This window comes from Octodon degus, unplaced genomic scaffold (genome assembly GCF_000260255.1).
Source record: "Octodon degus isolate 3935 unplaced genomic scaffold, OctDeg1.0 scaffold00005, whole genome shotgun sequence".
NCBI lineage: Eukaryota > Metazoa > Chordata > Mammalia > Rodentia > Octodontidae > Octodon > Octodon degus.
In genome coordinates, this window is record NW_004524581.1 from 23,026,816 (window position 1) to 23,043,446 (window position 16,631).

Genomic DNA, 16,631 nt, shown 5'->3' on the forward strand with positions numbered 1-16,631 from the left:
GCGGTTCAATCCCCCAGCACCACATGCCAGCCAGCCCCGCCCCCTGGTGGGCTGAGCTGGCCACACAAACACACTCTCTCTCTCTCTCTCTCTCTTTCTCTCTCTCTCTCTCTCTCTCTCTCTCATAAATAAAAAAAAATTAAAAACAAAAAAAAATTTAGCTAGAAAAAAACTCATCGTTTCTCATATCTTTTTCCTAGAACAAAGCTAACTTTAAGAGTCAACTTTGCTGGGCATGATTATATAAGCTTATAATCCTAGCATGCTGGAGGTAGAGGCAGGAGGATTGCAAATTCAAGCTCACTCTGGCCAATTTAGTCACTTAGCAAGACTATCTAAAATTAAAAAAAATAAAATAAATGGGGCCGGGGATAGCTCAGTAGAATAAGCACCTGCCTGGCAAGCTCAGGGGTCCTGAGTTCAATCCCCAGTACCACAAAATAATAATAATAAAATAAAATAAAGAAGCTGGGGATGCAGCTCAGTCTGATAGCCCTAGGCTCAATCATCAGTATCAGGAAGAGTCAATTGAATGAAACCATCAAGGAACTAATACTATAGGAAAGACACAGGAATGACAGGACCTTTGGGCAGAGGTCTAACACACAGGGAACACGCCAGGTGAGACCTCCACCTGTGTTCCTGTTGTCTTTGACATGCTAGGTTCCAGGGTTGCCAGGGTGACCTACAGCCTATCACCCAGCCTCAAGACAGGATGGGCAGCATGTGGTAAGGCAGCAGGGGTAGCCAGAGCAACGCACCCAGCGTGGTGATGGGCTGCAGGCTGGACCGTGGGAAGTGCATCTTGTCACTTGTGCTGTGGCGCTTGCTGGTGGCTGCAGGGCCAGAGCCCAAACTGGTCAAGGCCACTTCCTCCTGGATCTCTGCGGAGGGCTGCCCATTCTGCAGAGGCCCACCTAAAACAGGAACACAGTGGGTGCCAGATCTAGCAAATTAGGACACATTACCATATTTTTATTGGCAGAAAGTGCCATAACCATTTTTAATCCATTCAGGACACGGATAGAGCCACAACAGTTCAATGAGAGACTCTCACAAGAGAGGACTGCTAGAAGTGTCAAGAACAAGGGAATGTGTTCAAAGTGAGAAGGAAGTTTCTGAAAGGGATTTATGGCCATGTGTCTTTATTACAACACATTTTTATTTAAGCATTCACTGTACATTCTGATCACACTATATGAACATATCAATGATCCAGTGCTGGGAGGGGAAGGCAGAGAGTCAGGCCACTGGTCCAGAGGTGCCCATGAGGAAGTCTTTGACCACGGTACTCAAAAGCCAAGGCCCTGGCAATGGGCCAACTCCAAGCTCCTAGTGGGGGGCGGGGCAGCCCCAGCTCCCAGCCCACCTCTTCATGGCATTCTCCTCCACGGTGGCAGAAGGACACTCAGCACCCATCTTCCATCCACCCCAACCCTACCTGAGGGATGCTCATGCTCACCATTGAGGCACTCCATCTCCGGCTCCTCACCCTCAGGCTGCTTTTGCAGTCGCTTGGCTTTGCAGCGCTTCTTGCAGTAAAACATGAGGCCCAGCACAGCGATGATGTAAGCCACGGCAGCGCCCACAGAGAGTCCAATAGTCTGGATCATCTTGTAGGGGGGTGGGCTTCCAGGGCCCTCTGAATCTTCTAGCACTGGCTTATCTGGGGGACACAGAGGTGTGTCTGGGCAGGGGCTGCTGAGGAAACCAGGCCTGACTTCTTTTTTGTTCAGTTTACTATTTTGGCCATTTTTGGTTGTTCTGACACAGGATCTCATTACATAGTTCAGGCTGGTCTTGAACTCTGTGTAGCCCAGGTTGTGCTCACTTTGGCAGCACATATATGCAGCCTAGGCTGGCCTTAGCCAAATCCTTAGGGATCTTCCTGCCTTGGCCTCCCAAGTACTGAGATAACAGGCATATGCCACCATCCTCCTGACTTTTCTTTTCTTTATTTATTTTTTAAAATTTTATTTATGCGTGTGTGTGTGTGTGTGTGTGTGTGTGGCCAGCTCAGCCCACCAGGGGGTGGGGCTGGCTGGCATGTGGTGCTGGGGGATTGAACCGCGGTCCATCTGCTTTGCTAAGCTTGTTCTAAGTAGGTGCTTTAGACCACTGAGCCATCTCACCAGCCCCACTGACTTTTCTTTTAAAGCTCCCCAACCTGCATACATGACAACCTTAGATGACGGGTGGCCCAACCAAGATAAAGAGACCAGGAGGTCACTACCTTCACTGGCTTCAATCAGGGCCAGCAGGTACCCCACCAGGGTCATAGGAAGGCTCTGAAAATGAGCCTGGTGACAAGCCAGCTATGTATCAGAACACAAGAGAGGAGACACATATAAAAAAAACCTGCCCAGGTGTAGTGACACACACCTTGCTATCTGACACATTCTCCTGTTTTTGTACTGCTGCCCCCTTACCCTACCCTTCCTACCCATCCAGTGGTTTCTGGGGATGCTGCAAGAGGTGTGGGAGGAAGTAGAATCCCTTCCCACTTGCCAATCTCCTGAAGCTGAGGAACATGAAATAAATGAAAGCCCAGCTCTAAGCAGGGAACTGGCAGCTGTGCAATGGTATGGGAAAGAGAACACAGCTGAATTCTGAACCTACCAGGAAAGTGGTTTAATGCCTCTGGAGACAGGGGGTCGAGAAGTACAAGATGAACGAGAACCTTGGCCCCCTGTGCAGTGCCCCAGCCATACCTACGACATAGAGCGGGGCCTCCGTGTGCTTGATGTTGCAGCTGTTGCCCGCAATGCATGTATAGCGGCCCGAATCCTCAGGAGCCACATCATGGATCACCAGGGAGCCATTCTGGAAGATGTGCATCCTGCCAAGAGAGAGACCACAGCACTATCATCCCACCAGCTCCCCAGGACTGCAGAGAGCAAGGGGTCGGGGGATCAGGGCCTACCTGGGTCCCAGTGTACTAGGGTCCAGGATGCGGTCTTTGCCCTTCCATTGGATGAGTGGCTTAGGGTCACCCTGGGCTTCACACCGTAGCAGGGCTGTGTGACCCTGGTACACGGTCGTGCGCTCTGGCTCCACCTTGAACGTGATAAAAACTGGACAGAGAGAGACCAGTGAAGGACAGAGGACAGTGAGCTGGGGCCAGCAGTATGCAGCCTGCCACCCCAGCCCACTAGCCCTGGCCCCAGGGCTCTTCAGGTCTGTACCTGCCACAGTGAGCTGCACATGTGCTTGGATCTGGCCCTGTGGCCCATTGGAAGCAATGCAGGTATAGTTGCCAGCATCATCCCGGGTTACGCGGGAGAAGTGCAGAGTGCCAGCGTTGTCTGTCACCCACTCTGGAAGGCTGCTCCCATCTGCAGGGTGATGGAGGGAATTATAAATCAAAATTACATGGGAGGCTAGCAATACCCTCTGCTACTCACCCCTACTCAGAAATAAGCCACCGCTCCTAACTACTCAAAGGCCAGGCTCCTACTTCTGAGCCAGCTGCTGAAGTTCCCCATTATGCTTCCTCCAATCTTCTAGTCGCAGCTCCTTCTATTGCCCACGTGACATCCCACTTCAGCCAAATGGGACATCACTCTGGTCAAGGACTAGCCTTGTCTTTTTTTTTTTTTTTTTTTTTCAGTACTGGGGATTGAACGCAGGACCCTGCGCTTGCCAGGCAAGTGCTTATTCTACTGAGCTATCTCCCTGGCCCTAGCCTTGTCCTTATAGTGCTATCACCTGTCACTCTGAGGACTAGCCCATCCCTATTCTTTGCCACCCTCCCAGCCTTCAGATCCATATGGAGTTCCATGGCTCAGGCAGGTCTCTCAGACCTGAGCAAAGGGAGCCCAGAATCTACAACTGTATTTTCACTCCCATTGTGGGGATGAATATGAAAACTGACCCAATTCTTTAAAACACAATTTGGCATCTAGCATCACGGGTTATAAAAATGTTCACATCCATTCATACATCATTATTCCATTTCTGGGTCTCTTTCCCACAGAAAATAAATTTAAATTCAGAAAGAAAAAAAAAACCCTAAACTTTGGCTTAAAGATATTTATTATAGCTGGGCATGGTGCTGCACACCTCTAATCCCAGCATTCAGGAGGCTAAGGCAGGAGTATCACCTCAAATGTGAGGCCAGCCTAGGCTGGTGAGGTAGGCTTGGGATAGGAGTGGCTAACAAGCCAAATCTCCAACATTTAAAGAATATTTAAGCAGGGCTGGACAGATGGCTCAGTGGTCTAAAGCACCTACTTGGAACAAGCTAAGCAAAGCACAGGGACCGCGGTTCGATCCCCCAGCACCACATGCCAGCCAGCCCTGCCCCCAGGTGGGCTGAGCTGGCCACACACACACACACACACACACACACACACACACACACTGAATAAATAAATAAATAAATAAAATTCTTTAAAAAAATTTAAGAATATTTAAGCAAATTGAAATCAACCAAATCACTGGTATTTTATTACAATCATCAAAAACAATAGTCATGCAGGATACAAAAAATATGGGGAAATGACTGATAATGTCAAATTAAAAGACACAGAGCTGGGCATGGTGGCATCTACCTACAGCCCCAGCTCCTTAGGAGACTGAGGCAGGTTAGAAAGTTCAAACCTATCATGGGCAATTTAGTAAGATTCTATCTCAAAATAAGAAGGGCTGAGGATGTTACTCAGGGAGAAGGCTTTGGGTTTAATCTCCAATACCATATGCCCCACCTCACACACACACACACACACACACACACACACACACACACACAGCAAATGAAATGACACAGAGTTGGGCTGGAGATGTAGCCCAGTGGTGGAACACTTACTTAGCATGTGTGACCTAGGGTTTAACTTCCAGCATCATACACACATGCGATATCTATAATGACATATAGTTCTTTTTCTTTTCTCCCCTCCTAAATAAGCACATTACTTATTCATTAAATTTAATAGAGCAAGCCAGGCATGCTAGTGTGTGCCTGTAATCCCAGCACTCTGGAAAGCTGAGGCAGGAAAACTACAAGTTCAAGCCCATCTTGGGCAACTGAGTTGCTTAAAATTAAAATTAAAGCCCTGGGTTCAATGCCAGCACTGCCAAAAATGAAAAAGTATAACAGGTTAAACCATATGTACAATGAAATTGCTATGTAAAAATGAAGAGATGTAAAAACAACATGATGATGGATGGTGAGATTATGCATTTTCTTCTCCCAAAATTCTTCTGCGGGAGCCTCTGTGAGGAGGAGAGGAGAGGAGAGGGAGGAGAAGGAAGAGAAGGAAGAGGAAGAAGAGGAAGAAGAGGAAGAAGAGGTTAAGAGGAGGAGGAAGAAGAGCTGTCACCTCATCTGGCATCACCTCTGACGTTGTCTAATGCTGGAATCTGCTCTTTCCTGCTTCCTAACTGGACTATACATCAGCCCTACATTTTCGACAGCACGGTTCCTGCAGCAGCACCAGGCACTCCAGACTCTCCGACACGCACACCTCTGACTGGTGCACTGCCTTGCCCATCCCACATCCACATGGTACCCACCTGCCCGCACCCACTTGATGGTGGGCTTCTCTCGGCCAGTGGCTGAGCAGGGCACTGTGGCCTCTTTATCAAACTCCATGCACTGCAGCGGCTGGGGGGGTGGTGTGAACTTGAGCTTTTCTGTTTCAGTAGAGAATAGGCAGGTCAGGGAAAAGGAGGAACTGAGATAGCAGGAGAGGCCAGAGACAGGCCTGCTCTGCCTTCCCTGTTGCTCCCTGCCCATGTCCCGCACACAGGCTCACCCAGCACTTGGACGCGGGCCTGGGCCTCGATGCTGCCGGCAGGTGTGCTGCTCACGCAGCGGTACCACGTGCCATCGTACACCTCCACACTGTTGATGCGCAAGGTTCCGTTCTTGGAGACCTCAAACCGTGAGTCCTGCAGCACAGATGTGTGAACAGGAGCTCGAGCACCTGAACCCAGCCCACCATCTCCATGGGGGCAGCCGCAGGGGAGAGAGCACCGGGGGTGAATGCAGAGAACAGTGTGGTGGGAGAGGACCCTCCATCACCAAGCACTACCCCACTCACCTCCAAGATGAGCATCTGGTTCCTGTACCAGATGACCGTGGGCTTGGGGGTGGCCTGGGTCAGGCAATGCAAATAGCCAGGCTTGCCCTCCTCCAGCTGGCTGTCCTGGGGTTTCTTGAGCCACGTGGGCACAGCTAGAGGGAGAGGAAAGAACAGTGAAGCCTGATCAGAATGTCCCCAAAACCAAAGACCCAACCCTGAGAAATGCTAATACCTACTAGGCCCAAGCTCAGAAACCCTAAGCTGCCTGGCTGATCCTGCAGCCAGCCATTGGACCTTTGTGACTCCCTCAGCACCAATACCTTTCTGGTGAGACCTTAGTTACTGTCACAGCCATGCTAGTATCTATTCACTTTACAGCTAGGAAAACAAAAGTTCAAAAAGTAACAGTGATTTGCTAATACGTGATAGGATTTAAAATGCAGTCTATGACTTCACTATCCGGGCTCTTATTATACCGAACAAAATATGCCAAGGCCCCGCTTCAGATTTCTGTTCTACTCAAGCCACACCAGCGCCCTAATGACCTTCAATCCCACAGGAGTGGATCATTCCTAAACCTATAACCAGGCTCCCACTCTGCTCCCATGAGCTCCAGTCTGAGAATCTGCTGCCTTTTGGCATCTGCAAGGAGATACCTATCAGGCATTCAACCTTCGTGTGTGCAAAGGAGAATACATAATTTTCCCCAAAACCTGCTCATCCATTTTCCCTGAGTTTAAAAAACAAAAAACAAAAAAACCACTGTCCAGCCAATGACAGAAAGCTTGACTCCTTCTCTACGGTCCTCCCCACCCCAGTGAATCCCTCTGCTCTACACAACCCTATCTGCTTTAGCTCTGAAATCTACTTTGAGCCTGATACACTCTCTCTGCCACTAGCTCCTCCAGTCAAGCTCCCTCCACAGCTCCTGTGGATTGTTACAGGGGTCTCCTGATCTCTCTTTTTTACTCCTTCCTCTGACATCCTACTCTTCTCTGAACACCCAGAAGGGGCCTCTGATAAGCCAGTCTTCTATTTAAACCTTGAAAGAGTTTCCCATCTGACTGGGTGTGAAATATCACAACTTCACATTTACAGAGCTTTTTCATATTCAGATCTCTGCAAATTTACCCACTTGGTAAGATAGCAGTAATGCAAGACTAAGTGGGAAAAAGCCACTGTAAAATAGTTTGGATGTGTGTGTTTGTGTGGGTGTATGCTTTGTTTGTTACCAGAAGGTCTCATTACATAGCCCAGACTGGCTTCAAACTCAGTGATCCTCCTAGCTCTGCCTCCCAAGTGCTGGGATTACAGGCATGCATCACCATGCCTGGGTCTATGTATATGTTATAATTTGTATTGATATCCTTTTGAACTATCACAAAAGTTTGGAATGAGACATGATATAGGGCCGGGGAGATAGCTCAGTGGAATAAGTGCTTGCCTGGCAAGTGCAAGGGCCTGAGTTCAATCTCTGGTTCAAAAAAAAAAAAAAAAATGATATAAAGAAATCAGTAAACAAAAAAAATTAAATCCCAGGGTTGGGGAAGTAATAGTAGAGTCCTTGCCTAGCATGTATGAGGCCCCAGGTTCCACCCTTACTACCTAAAAATAAAAACAAAAACATTAAAAAAATAAGTCTCTATGTCAATTGAAGATATATGGGGCTTAGCACTTGGATTTTCAGTCATATCGATTCATTTTTCCCCTCTTTTCTCATAAGTAATACATTTATTGACGTTTGGAAAGTATACAAACTACAATAAAACAAAAATCACTTATTATTATGTTCACAGATAGCTCTTAAAAAAGAAGAAGAAAATCTTTTCCATCTGTTGTACTTCATCTTGCCAGCGACTCTGCAAGGCAGGTAGTGGATTAACAGCTCCACTTCACAGATGCAGAGGTCAAGCCCTGGCCAGGCAGGTCACCTGCTGCCATGGTCATTACACACACAGAGACCCCCAGACTTCCAGCCCCATGCTGTGTCCCCACAATCCACCCACAGCATGTCCCAGCAGGGAATGATTCCCAGGACTGCAGGGCCCAGGCTAAGAGGGAATCAGGCAAACACCAGGGCAGCCAGGACTATCACACCCAGAGTCCAAGGACCCCCCCAGGCCCGGCTCCCCTCCTCCTCCCCTCAACCTTCAGGGAACAACAGATGCTCACTGGCCACAGTGATGTTGATGTTCTGTCGCCGCTGACCAGCCAGGTTGGCTGCGTGGCAGGTATAGACACCAGTGTCACTCTCAACTATGACAGCAAACACTAGCTCCCGGCCCTTCTGGTAGACCCTGCCATGGGCTGGCAGCCGGGCTCCTTCGTGTTCCCACCACACTCTGGGTTCAGGGAGACCCCGGGGGGGCAAGCAGGCCACACGCTCCTCACTGCCAGCTGTGAACACCTGAGGTTCCAGGGGTGGCATGTCTTCAATCTCTGTGGGGATGTGAGTGAGAAGCAATCAGGCTAATTACTGAGGCTCCTGAGGTATGTGATATCTTCTCATGGCAAATCTAGTCCCTTGCTGGTCACAAACCCTCTACACCACCCTCTGACACCCATCTGTTCCTCACCCTGGGGTCCTCTTCCTCCCCACTTTCCAAGATACTAGCTAAGTGAAAAGATGAGCCTAAATCTCTATGTGCTGACCAGTATGGCACCCACCTGCCAAATGAAGTGTGGCTGCCAGGACGACAGGAGGGCCCCTTTGTCCCTGGCCAATGCAGCGGTAGACGCCTGCATTGCGAGGCCGGACCTGGGTCAGCAGCAGAGAGCCGTTGGCAAACACGGTGGCTCTGCGGAGATGTGTAGGGCTGCCGAAAGGAGAGTACGCTATTTTGAGGAAGTGACCTGAAGGCCTCCTTCAGGATGGGATGCAAGAAAATCTCAGCTGCAAGATCAGAAATGTAGGAAGCAACTGGGCAGGAACAGGGCAAGGGAAAGAAGCAGATATTTCATGCTGTAGGTGTAAGTGCATGTGTGTGTGTGTATGTGTGTGCATGCATGTGTATGTGAGTGTGTAGGCGCATGTGCTCTCACTTGTGTACATGTGGGTGCCTGTAACTGCAAAAAGCTCAGTTTGGGGTACAGTGCAAGCAAACCACAGTGCAAGTGGGCAACAGGGTAATGACCAGTACACAACCCCTAGGACCCAGGGACCACTTCTTGCCAAGTTATAAGGTACAGTTCCAAGGGCCAGAGCTCCCTGGGCCAAATTCTGCCTCCAGGCTGAAGCCAGGCAGATTCAATTCCCTGGGTCAGGTATGTACATCCCGGACACTGCAATCACTTGGTACCACTGACACTGCAAAGACACCCTCTGCTCTCCCAGAACCAGGGCAAAACAGATGACACAAGTCCCCTACGTCCTTCCCATTGCTGAAGACCCAAGGGAAGGAAAAGAGAAGAGCCACTGCCTCTGAGCTTCCTGGGAAAAGGGCCTCCTCCCTTTGTTGGGCTCCTTTACTAACAGTCAAGCACCCTACTGCCATCTGCCGGAAATATGGAGTAGTACATATAAAATTTATGCTAACTGTGAAGGAATCTCCCCTACTACAAAACATACATGTGAAGTACACTACCTGTACCACAGTGCAGATTGTTTCCAGCCAGATGTCTTACCGACTGCGGTTAGTGATGGGAGTCTCATCCTCAAAGACCCACTGCAAGCTTGGGGGCGGCTGGGCTGAGAACTGGCAGTGGAACATGGCCTCCTCATTCCTGGCCACGACCACATCCTGGGGTGCCAGCACCACCCTGGCAAAGGTTTCATCTGGGGTGGGAAAGCCTTGGTCAGTGAGCGGGCTAGGTGGTGGGCCACCTCCCATCCCATGTGGCCTCTTCTGTCCCAGGCTGGGCTCACCAGCAATGCTCAAGGTGAAGTTCTGACTGCTGCAGGCCTGGCCGAAGGCATTGTGGGCACAGCAGGAGTAGACCCCGCTGTGCTCAGGAGCAGCCGGCTGCAGGTTCAGGATCCTCTCCCTGCTGCTGACTGTGTGGTTGCCCTGGCCGTCGGAGATGGGTGTCCCGTCCCGGAACCACTGGTAGGTGGGTCTGGGGGGCAGAGGGGTCAGCAGCAGGGAGCAGGGGAGAGGACACAAATGCAGAAACTGAGGCCCAATAGAGGAAGTGGCTTGCTCAAGAGGACAGAACCAGATTAAGACCCCTGAGCTCTTGGGTGCCACAGTCCAGAACCAGTCTCCACCATGTGAGGTTCCTCTGGTTAGCAGAGGTGGCATGAGCATTCTGGGATGTGTAAAGAGCACATAAGGGCTACAAAAGTCAGCATCCAGGATTGGGGAGACATCCCTACCTGTCTAGCACAGCCCTCTCCATCCACTCTCCTTGGCTCCTTACCGGGGGTGCCCATCGATGTGACATCGCAGCATGACTGGGGTCTGTGGCTGGATCTCAGCTTCAGAGGCCGGGTGCTTCAGGACCACAGGGCCAGCCTCAATCCCTGAAGGGGGCCAAGGATGCAGTGAGGGCAGGAAGGCAGAGCAGGGGTAGGGAGGTGGTACAGGGAGCTGGAGCCCTGAGGCTTGGATCCAACACATGGGGGGGGGGGCCCTGCAAAGCTGGGGAGGGGGCTACAGGTACCAAACACAGAATTCCTGTTGTCTCCTCCACCCTACCCATGGCAGCTCCAGCTGGGCCTCCAAATGTCCTCACTGCCCTTCCCATCTGTGAAAGCCCTCAACACATCAATGGGCCCAAAGATTGAAGAAGAAAAAAAGGATCTGGATAAAACGAGAGTTCTCAGTGTCAGAACATGTGGTTAGCATGTGTGAAGCCCTGGGTTCAACCCCCAACACACACACACACACACACACACACACACACACACAGAGGAGGAGGAAAAAAATGAAAAGCAGCAGTAGCAGCAGCCACCACCAGGCATAGTGGTGCATGCTTTCAATTAGAGTGCTCTGGGAGGCTGAAGCAGGAGACACAAGTTTAAGCCCAGGCTGGACAATTATTTAGTAACTTAGCTTTTTTTTTTTTTTGTGGTACCGGGGATTGAACTCAGGACCTTGTGCTTGCCAGGCAAGTGTTTATTCCACTGAGCTATCTCCCTGGCCTCAAGCTTTTTTTTTTTTTTTTTTTTTCAGAACTGGGGATTGAACTCAGGTCCTTGTGCTTGCCAGGGAAGTGATTATTCTACTGAGCCATCTCCCCGGCCCCTATTTAGTAACTTAGCAAGATCATATCTCAAACAGGGAAAAAGTGCCGGGGATGTAGTTTAATGCAAAGGCTCTTGTTTCAATTACCAGTACCACAGAGAAAGAGAGAAAGAGACAGACAAGCAGCCCAAGGTTCTGACAGGGGAACCAAGCACATTCCCACTCTTACATTTGATGTTGAAAGAGGCATTGGCACTTCGGACTTCCTCTCCGGTTACATTATCCCGGGCCACACACTGGAAGGCACCTGAGTCCTGCAGCCGGTCCACAGCTGCAAAGCTCAGGCTGCTGCCCTGAGCAAAGCGGCGCTCAGAGTCTTGGACTGGAGCCCCATTGAGCAGCCAGGACACATGCACTAGGCCTGGGGCCTCAACCTCGCAGCGCAGCAGCGCCCGGCGCCCCTGCAGTGCATCCTGGGAGGATGGCTCTTTGATGAAGACAATGGCTGCCTGGACACCTGCAAATGAGGAACAGGAGAGGCAGGGTCAGGAGCAGCTGCAACCTCTGTCCTCACACCAGCCACCTGCGCACTGGAGGAACAAAGGGCCTCTGTACACAGGCGGTGTTCAATAAGTACGAGTGGGAATGATCAGGTAACTACAACTGCTAAGAATACACTGAGAAATTTACAATTGTCTTTACCAGATGTGGTTTAAAAAAAAAAAAAAGTGAATACCACTGCCAAAGACCATCTAGCAGAAAGACACACTCATAAAAATATAACAGAATGTCCTCATCCACCTTAGTCACTGTGTGACTTCTGGCTCTTCCAGAAGTACAAAGCCAAAATAACCATGAGAGGGAAACACTTCTGAATCGATTCTACACGTTGAGGCAGCCAGGGCAGTGCAACTAAACACACTCAGAAAACAGGACTTTCAGAACTGCTTCAGAAAGTATGTAAGAGGCCCAGGAAGAGTGTCTTTTAAAAAAACAAAACAAAGTTTTAAGCATTCACCATATATTCTGATCACACCTTGTAAAGTATGCTAGGTGTCCTGCAGGATGCAGACACCACTGCCTTCCCTAACCCCAAGTCAGAAGGACCACAGGATAAGTGTACATGTCCTCGTTATGGTCACATAAGTACCCAGCAGGTTGTGTAGGTGCTAGTGCCTGCGGAGAACAGAAGATGGAAACACAGAAGCTGGTAGGGGCAGCTGCCCTAGGCGCCTCCTAGGAACAGCACCTCTGACCTGTGGGCCAGATCCTAGGAAGTCTTAATGCCAGGCTGAGCAGCGAGGACACTGGTGGCAACCCTACATGCCACCCAGAACCAGGATGTTAAAGTTAATCCTGACTCAAAAGAACAACCCAAAAAGGTCACCTGTGCTCACACACCGGCAAGGGCACCAGCAGCAGTAGTGGCTGCCATCGGAGACACTTTGAAGCCCCCTTGATGTGAAGCCCCCTTGATGTGAAGCTGCCATGGGGGTTCTTTGGCTTAGCATTCCCAAGGGCTCCCCTGGGAGCCCAACCTGAAGAAGCTAGTATGCTCTAGCCAGCTGGATTATCACCAAAGATGCTGTCCCTGAAAATCTGGCTATAGCCATTCAGCTCTGGCCACAGCCTGGGGACAAACATTGATGGAGACCCTATAACCAGTAGTGGAACTAGAGCAATGGGGACAAAGATAGCAAGAAACCAGCACTGAGCTGCAGATGGCTGGGGAGGTAGAGGGCAGGGCTGTGCAGGTGGGTGGCATGATCACAATGGCAGCAGGAGAAACACACGGGGTTTTGTTTCTGGCCCACAAGGGGACCTTGTAGAAGCCTGAAGCCAGTAGGTCTTGAATATAGCAAAGGACAACCACGTCACCAAGGAGACACAGCTGTGCCTTTGGGGACAGTAGACCAGAGAGTGCCAGGGCAGGGAGATACTAACAGCACCTCCTCATCACTCCCTAAACCTCAGGAGACTCATCTTGGCCCAGAGACACCTTCCCAGCCTCTGGCGGTGGGCTTTGCTTCCTAGAAGGATCCCTAATCTCATAAAGTTAGCATCAAGACAAATCCAAGATCCCCAGGACTGGTCTAGAACAGGGGCTGCCCCATGGTAGCCCATCTCTCAACTTCTCTAAGTGCCAGCCCACACCCAGCACAAATCACAGCCGCCATGGAGCCAGAAAGAGCCTGAAGGGCCCCTGCTACTTCTCCGGGGGGCACTATGGCTCTCTGGGTGGGACAATTCACCACGCTGGGCGATCCCACCCACTGTGCAAGTTAACAAATCTGCCCCCCAGGCACTGCTGAGCACCCCAGTCACTGTGCCAATGCAAACACACCCCGCATATTTCTAAATGCTCTTTAGGGTGCGGCCCTGCCTCTGCTGGGTGCTGCTGGGCACTGTGTATACACAGCAGAGCGCGTACACCCAGGCCATAGCTCTTCTCAGAGCCACCCTGGAAGTGTCAGAGCTGACCATGGGGAGTCACCTGTCCCGTCCCCACCAGCCTCACAGACTGTGTAGACACATGAACTAAGTGACCCCAGACAGCCCAAGATAAGTACTGGCATGGAGGATCCTTCCTGGCCACTTCTCATCATGACACACACACCCAGGCCCAGGCCCCAGGAGACCTCTATAAATGGGACTCCTCGGAACTGTGGGTTCCTCAGCCAAGAACCCCAGGAGGCTCATCAAGACTACAAAGAGACTGACTCCCTGTAAGATGTGGGCAGCCAGGAGCCTCACCCACTCAGAAGAGTGGGTAAGAGTTGGGGTTCAGACAGCTCGGGCTCCATTCCTGTTGGAGTCAGTGTGTCTGACCTTGGGCAAGGGACAAAGGCTCTCTGTCCCAGCCTCTTCTACCTCCTCATGACAGTGTTATGAGCCATCTACACAGCAATGCCTATCAAGGGCTTTGGCCTGGGTTCACCTTCAGGAAACACCAACCACTGTTAATCACCTCATGATTGCTCTCCCTGCTTAAGGACTCAGATTCTAAGAACATGAGGAAGCTCCCCATTGAGCCAACTCAATGGTGCATATCTGTATCCCTCCTGGGAGGCTGAAGTAGGAGGGTCACAAGTCCAAGCCTAGCCTGGGCAGCTTAACAAGACCCTCTCCCAAAAAGCCAGAGGTTCAATCCTGAGGAAGGAAGGTAGGGAAGGAGGTGGGGAGAGAAGCAGGCAGGTAGGCAGGCAGGCAGACTGCCCCCTCGCTAAGGTCAGGACCATTCCTGGGCCTGGGTGGGGAGAAGTAGCACAGAAGAGTGGTGGAGAGAAGCAGCAGGTGCTGGGTGTGGAGGGATCAGCCCTGAGGCTCGGGTACCACAGACCACCTGCCACAGAAACCCGAGCTGGGAGAGAAGTGGCTCGACTCAGGGCACCAGGGCACTGGGGCTGGACCCCAGCACCCCCACCTTGCTGAGCCTGGCCTCTCAGGGCTGTGGTGAGATGCTGTGTTCCCAGACTGCCACTCACAGCCCCTTGAGCCCCCACAACCGGCTGGGAAACATCAAAGCCAACCCCCAGGGGCCTCTGTCCTGACGTCAGAACAGCAGGTCCTGGTTAGGGCTTGGCTGGGTTTGCTTTAGATGTTTCAAAAGGCAGCGGGAACAGCCTCAGGCTCCTCCCAGCTTCTAGCTCCTGGCAGAGCTGGGGACCGCCTGTGTGCAGAAGAGGTTGGAGGGTAGCCAAGGATGTCCTGTCTGGCTGTGGGCATGGCTGGCAGTGGAGGTGAGTCAGCTGCTGTCTGGGGGTTCCAAGATTTAGAGGCCTCTCAAGGTCTCCAGCAAAGACACCAGATCCCAGAAAAGGAGGCCAAATGGCAATGACAAAAAGTATATGACAGCAATGACCCAGGAGGAGGGCTTTTGAGGCTGTATGGTGCCACTGGTTTCAAGGTGGCACATTCCTGCCCCTTGCCCCTGAGGATGTCTGTGGCCTAGGAAAGGCCTTCTTGGTGACATATGGGTCCAGGCCCCTCAAGCTGTCTCTTCTCCCCTTTGAGCCTTGCTGCACACTCTCCGTGTCACCGCACACTCACCCCTGCTCATTGCTGCCCTGTTCTTGCTGCATCCTGGTGATGCCACCTTTATGTGGCCTCCTGTCACCCTGCTCCTTGTCGTAACCTTGGGATATCCAACTGTCCCCCAAGCTGTGCAAGCTAAATGGGTTCATGTACCCCAAAATCAAATAACACAGAGCACACAGGGGGCCCAAGAGACCCCTCAGAAATGACAGGCAGGCAGAGCTGGGGCTGCAAGCCCCCAAAAGGATGCTTCTCAAACCACCACAACACTGACTACCAGCACCGCCTAGGGATTCTGCTGTCTGCAGCCCCAGCCCTTTCTTGCTCCCTCCCTCAGCAAGCATCTATCCAGGTACCTGTGAGCGTGTGTGTGCATGCACGCGTGAACCCAACTGCATGGGGGGTGGACAGCAGCAGTAGTGTTCCCTAAGTATTCCAGCTCTAATTAACTTGGCTCCAAGTACCCACCTAACCAAACTACCTACCTGTCAGTCCTTTGGCCTAGGAGACACCCCCTGACCTGTATGGCCCCACAACCTGTCAAACAGGACCAGTTGATTCAAACCACCACCCCCATATACGCCTTTTCTTTTTGCAGTTCTGGGTGTTGAATCCAGGGATTCTGCACTGAGCTACATCTCCAGCCCTTCTTATTTTCAGGCAGGGTATGGATAAATCACTAAGGTATCCAAACTGGGCTCTAAGATCTTCCTGCTTTAGCCTCCCAGAGAGCTAGGATTATAGGACAGTCCCACCTCATCCAGCTGTCGCCCTCTTATTAAAGAAAAATTCTATTCTTTGGACAGATGCCTCAGGATCAGGCTAACATCAGATCCTAGTTAGTAAGGGACTTGGCACTGCCAGCCCAAAGTCCCCGTGACGTATGCTCCAGAAAATAGTGTCTTGCACAGTGGTATGTGGTCATTGAGGCCCTCTTGGACCCCCTGTGACTTTTCCCATGCCTAAGGTCAACCAACCACAAACACATGGCTCACTCCTCCACAGCAGGATATGCCAAAGATTCACTGTTGCTCCTCTAAGGGTGCTCATAAGGGACATCCTGAACTTCAGGCCAAAGTGGCTCCTATTAATCCTCCAGCTGGGAACATCTGGGCATCCCAAGAGGCCCAAGACTCCCCCCTGGATTCTGAGCAACTGCTCACTCCTCTGGACCCTAACCTCAAGGGCTGTGGCTGGCGTACTCTGCATCACTCTTAGGGCCCGCTAGAGAGGTGCACCCCACAGGCACAGACAATTTGCAAGGAATCTGTTCATCCCTGTTAAATGGGAATACCACCAGGCACAGCTGGCTCCTAATGCCAACTGTACTGCCCAGTATAATGGAGTCACAATCTCCTGTGTGTGGCTTTATTGCCAGCCAGCCAGCAACCCAGTCACGTGAGGATGGGCCCAGAAACAAGGCTGAAGAACGTCCAGGCAAACT

General features: G+C 51.2%; 1 protein-coding gene across 1 annotated transcript in view; it reads right to left on the reverse strand.

Moving 5' to 3' along the window:
- The window catches only part of Ptk7 (protein tyrosine kinase 7 (inactive)), a 60,485-nt gene that overhangs the window by 14,541 nt on the left and 29,313 nt on the right, over window positions 1–16,631 (reverse strand). The window contains exons 2-15 of the mRNA XM_023719760.1: window positions 11,382–11,669; window positions 10,386–10,488; window positions 9,892–10,082; window positions 9,651–9,801; window positions 8,694–8,842; window positions 8,199–8,465; window positions 6,045–6,178; window positions 5,757–5,892; window positions 5,515–5,634; window positions 3,186–3,335; window positions 2,924–3,074; window positions 2,712–2,839; window positions 1,463–1,666; window positions 762–917 (exon numbers count right to left, since the gene is read on the reverse strand). Of these exons, the coding sequence (XP_023575528.1) occupies window positions 762–917; window positions 1,463–1,666; window positions 2,712–2,839; window positions 2,924–3,074; window positions 3,186–3,335; window positions 5,515–5,634; window positions 5,757–5,892; window positions 6,045–6,178; window positions 8,199–8,465; window positions 8,694–8,842; window positions 9,651–9,801; window positions 9,892–10,082; window positions 10,386–10,488; window positions 11,382–11,669 (2,328 nt within the window). The remainder of the gene's footprint in view (window positions 1–761; window positions 918–1,462; window positions 1,667–2,711; window positions 2,840–2,923; window positions 3,075–3,185; window positions 3,336–5,514; window positions 5,635–5,756; window positions 5,893–6,044; window positions 6,179–8,198; window positions 8,466–8,693; window positions 8,843–9,650; window positions 9,802–9,891; window positions 10,083–10,385; window positions 10,489–11,381; window positions 11,670–16,631) is intronic.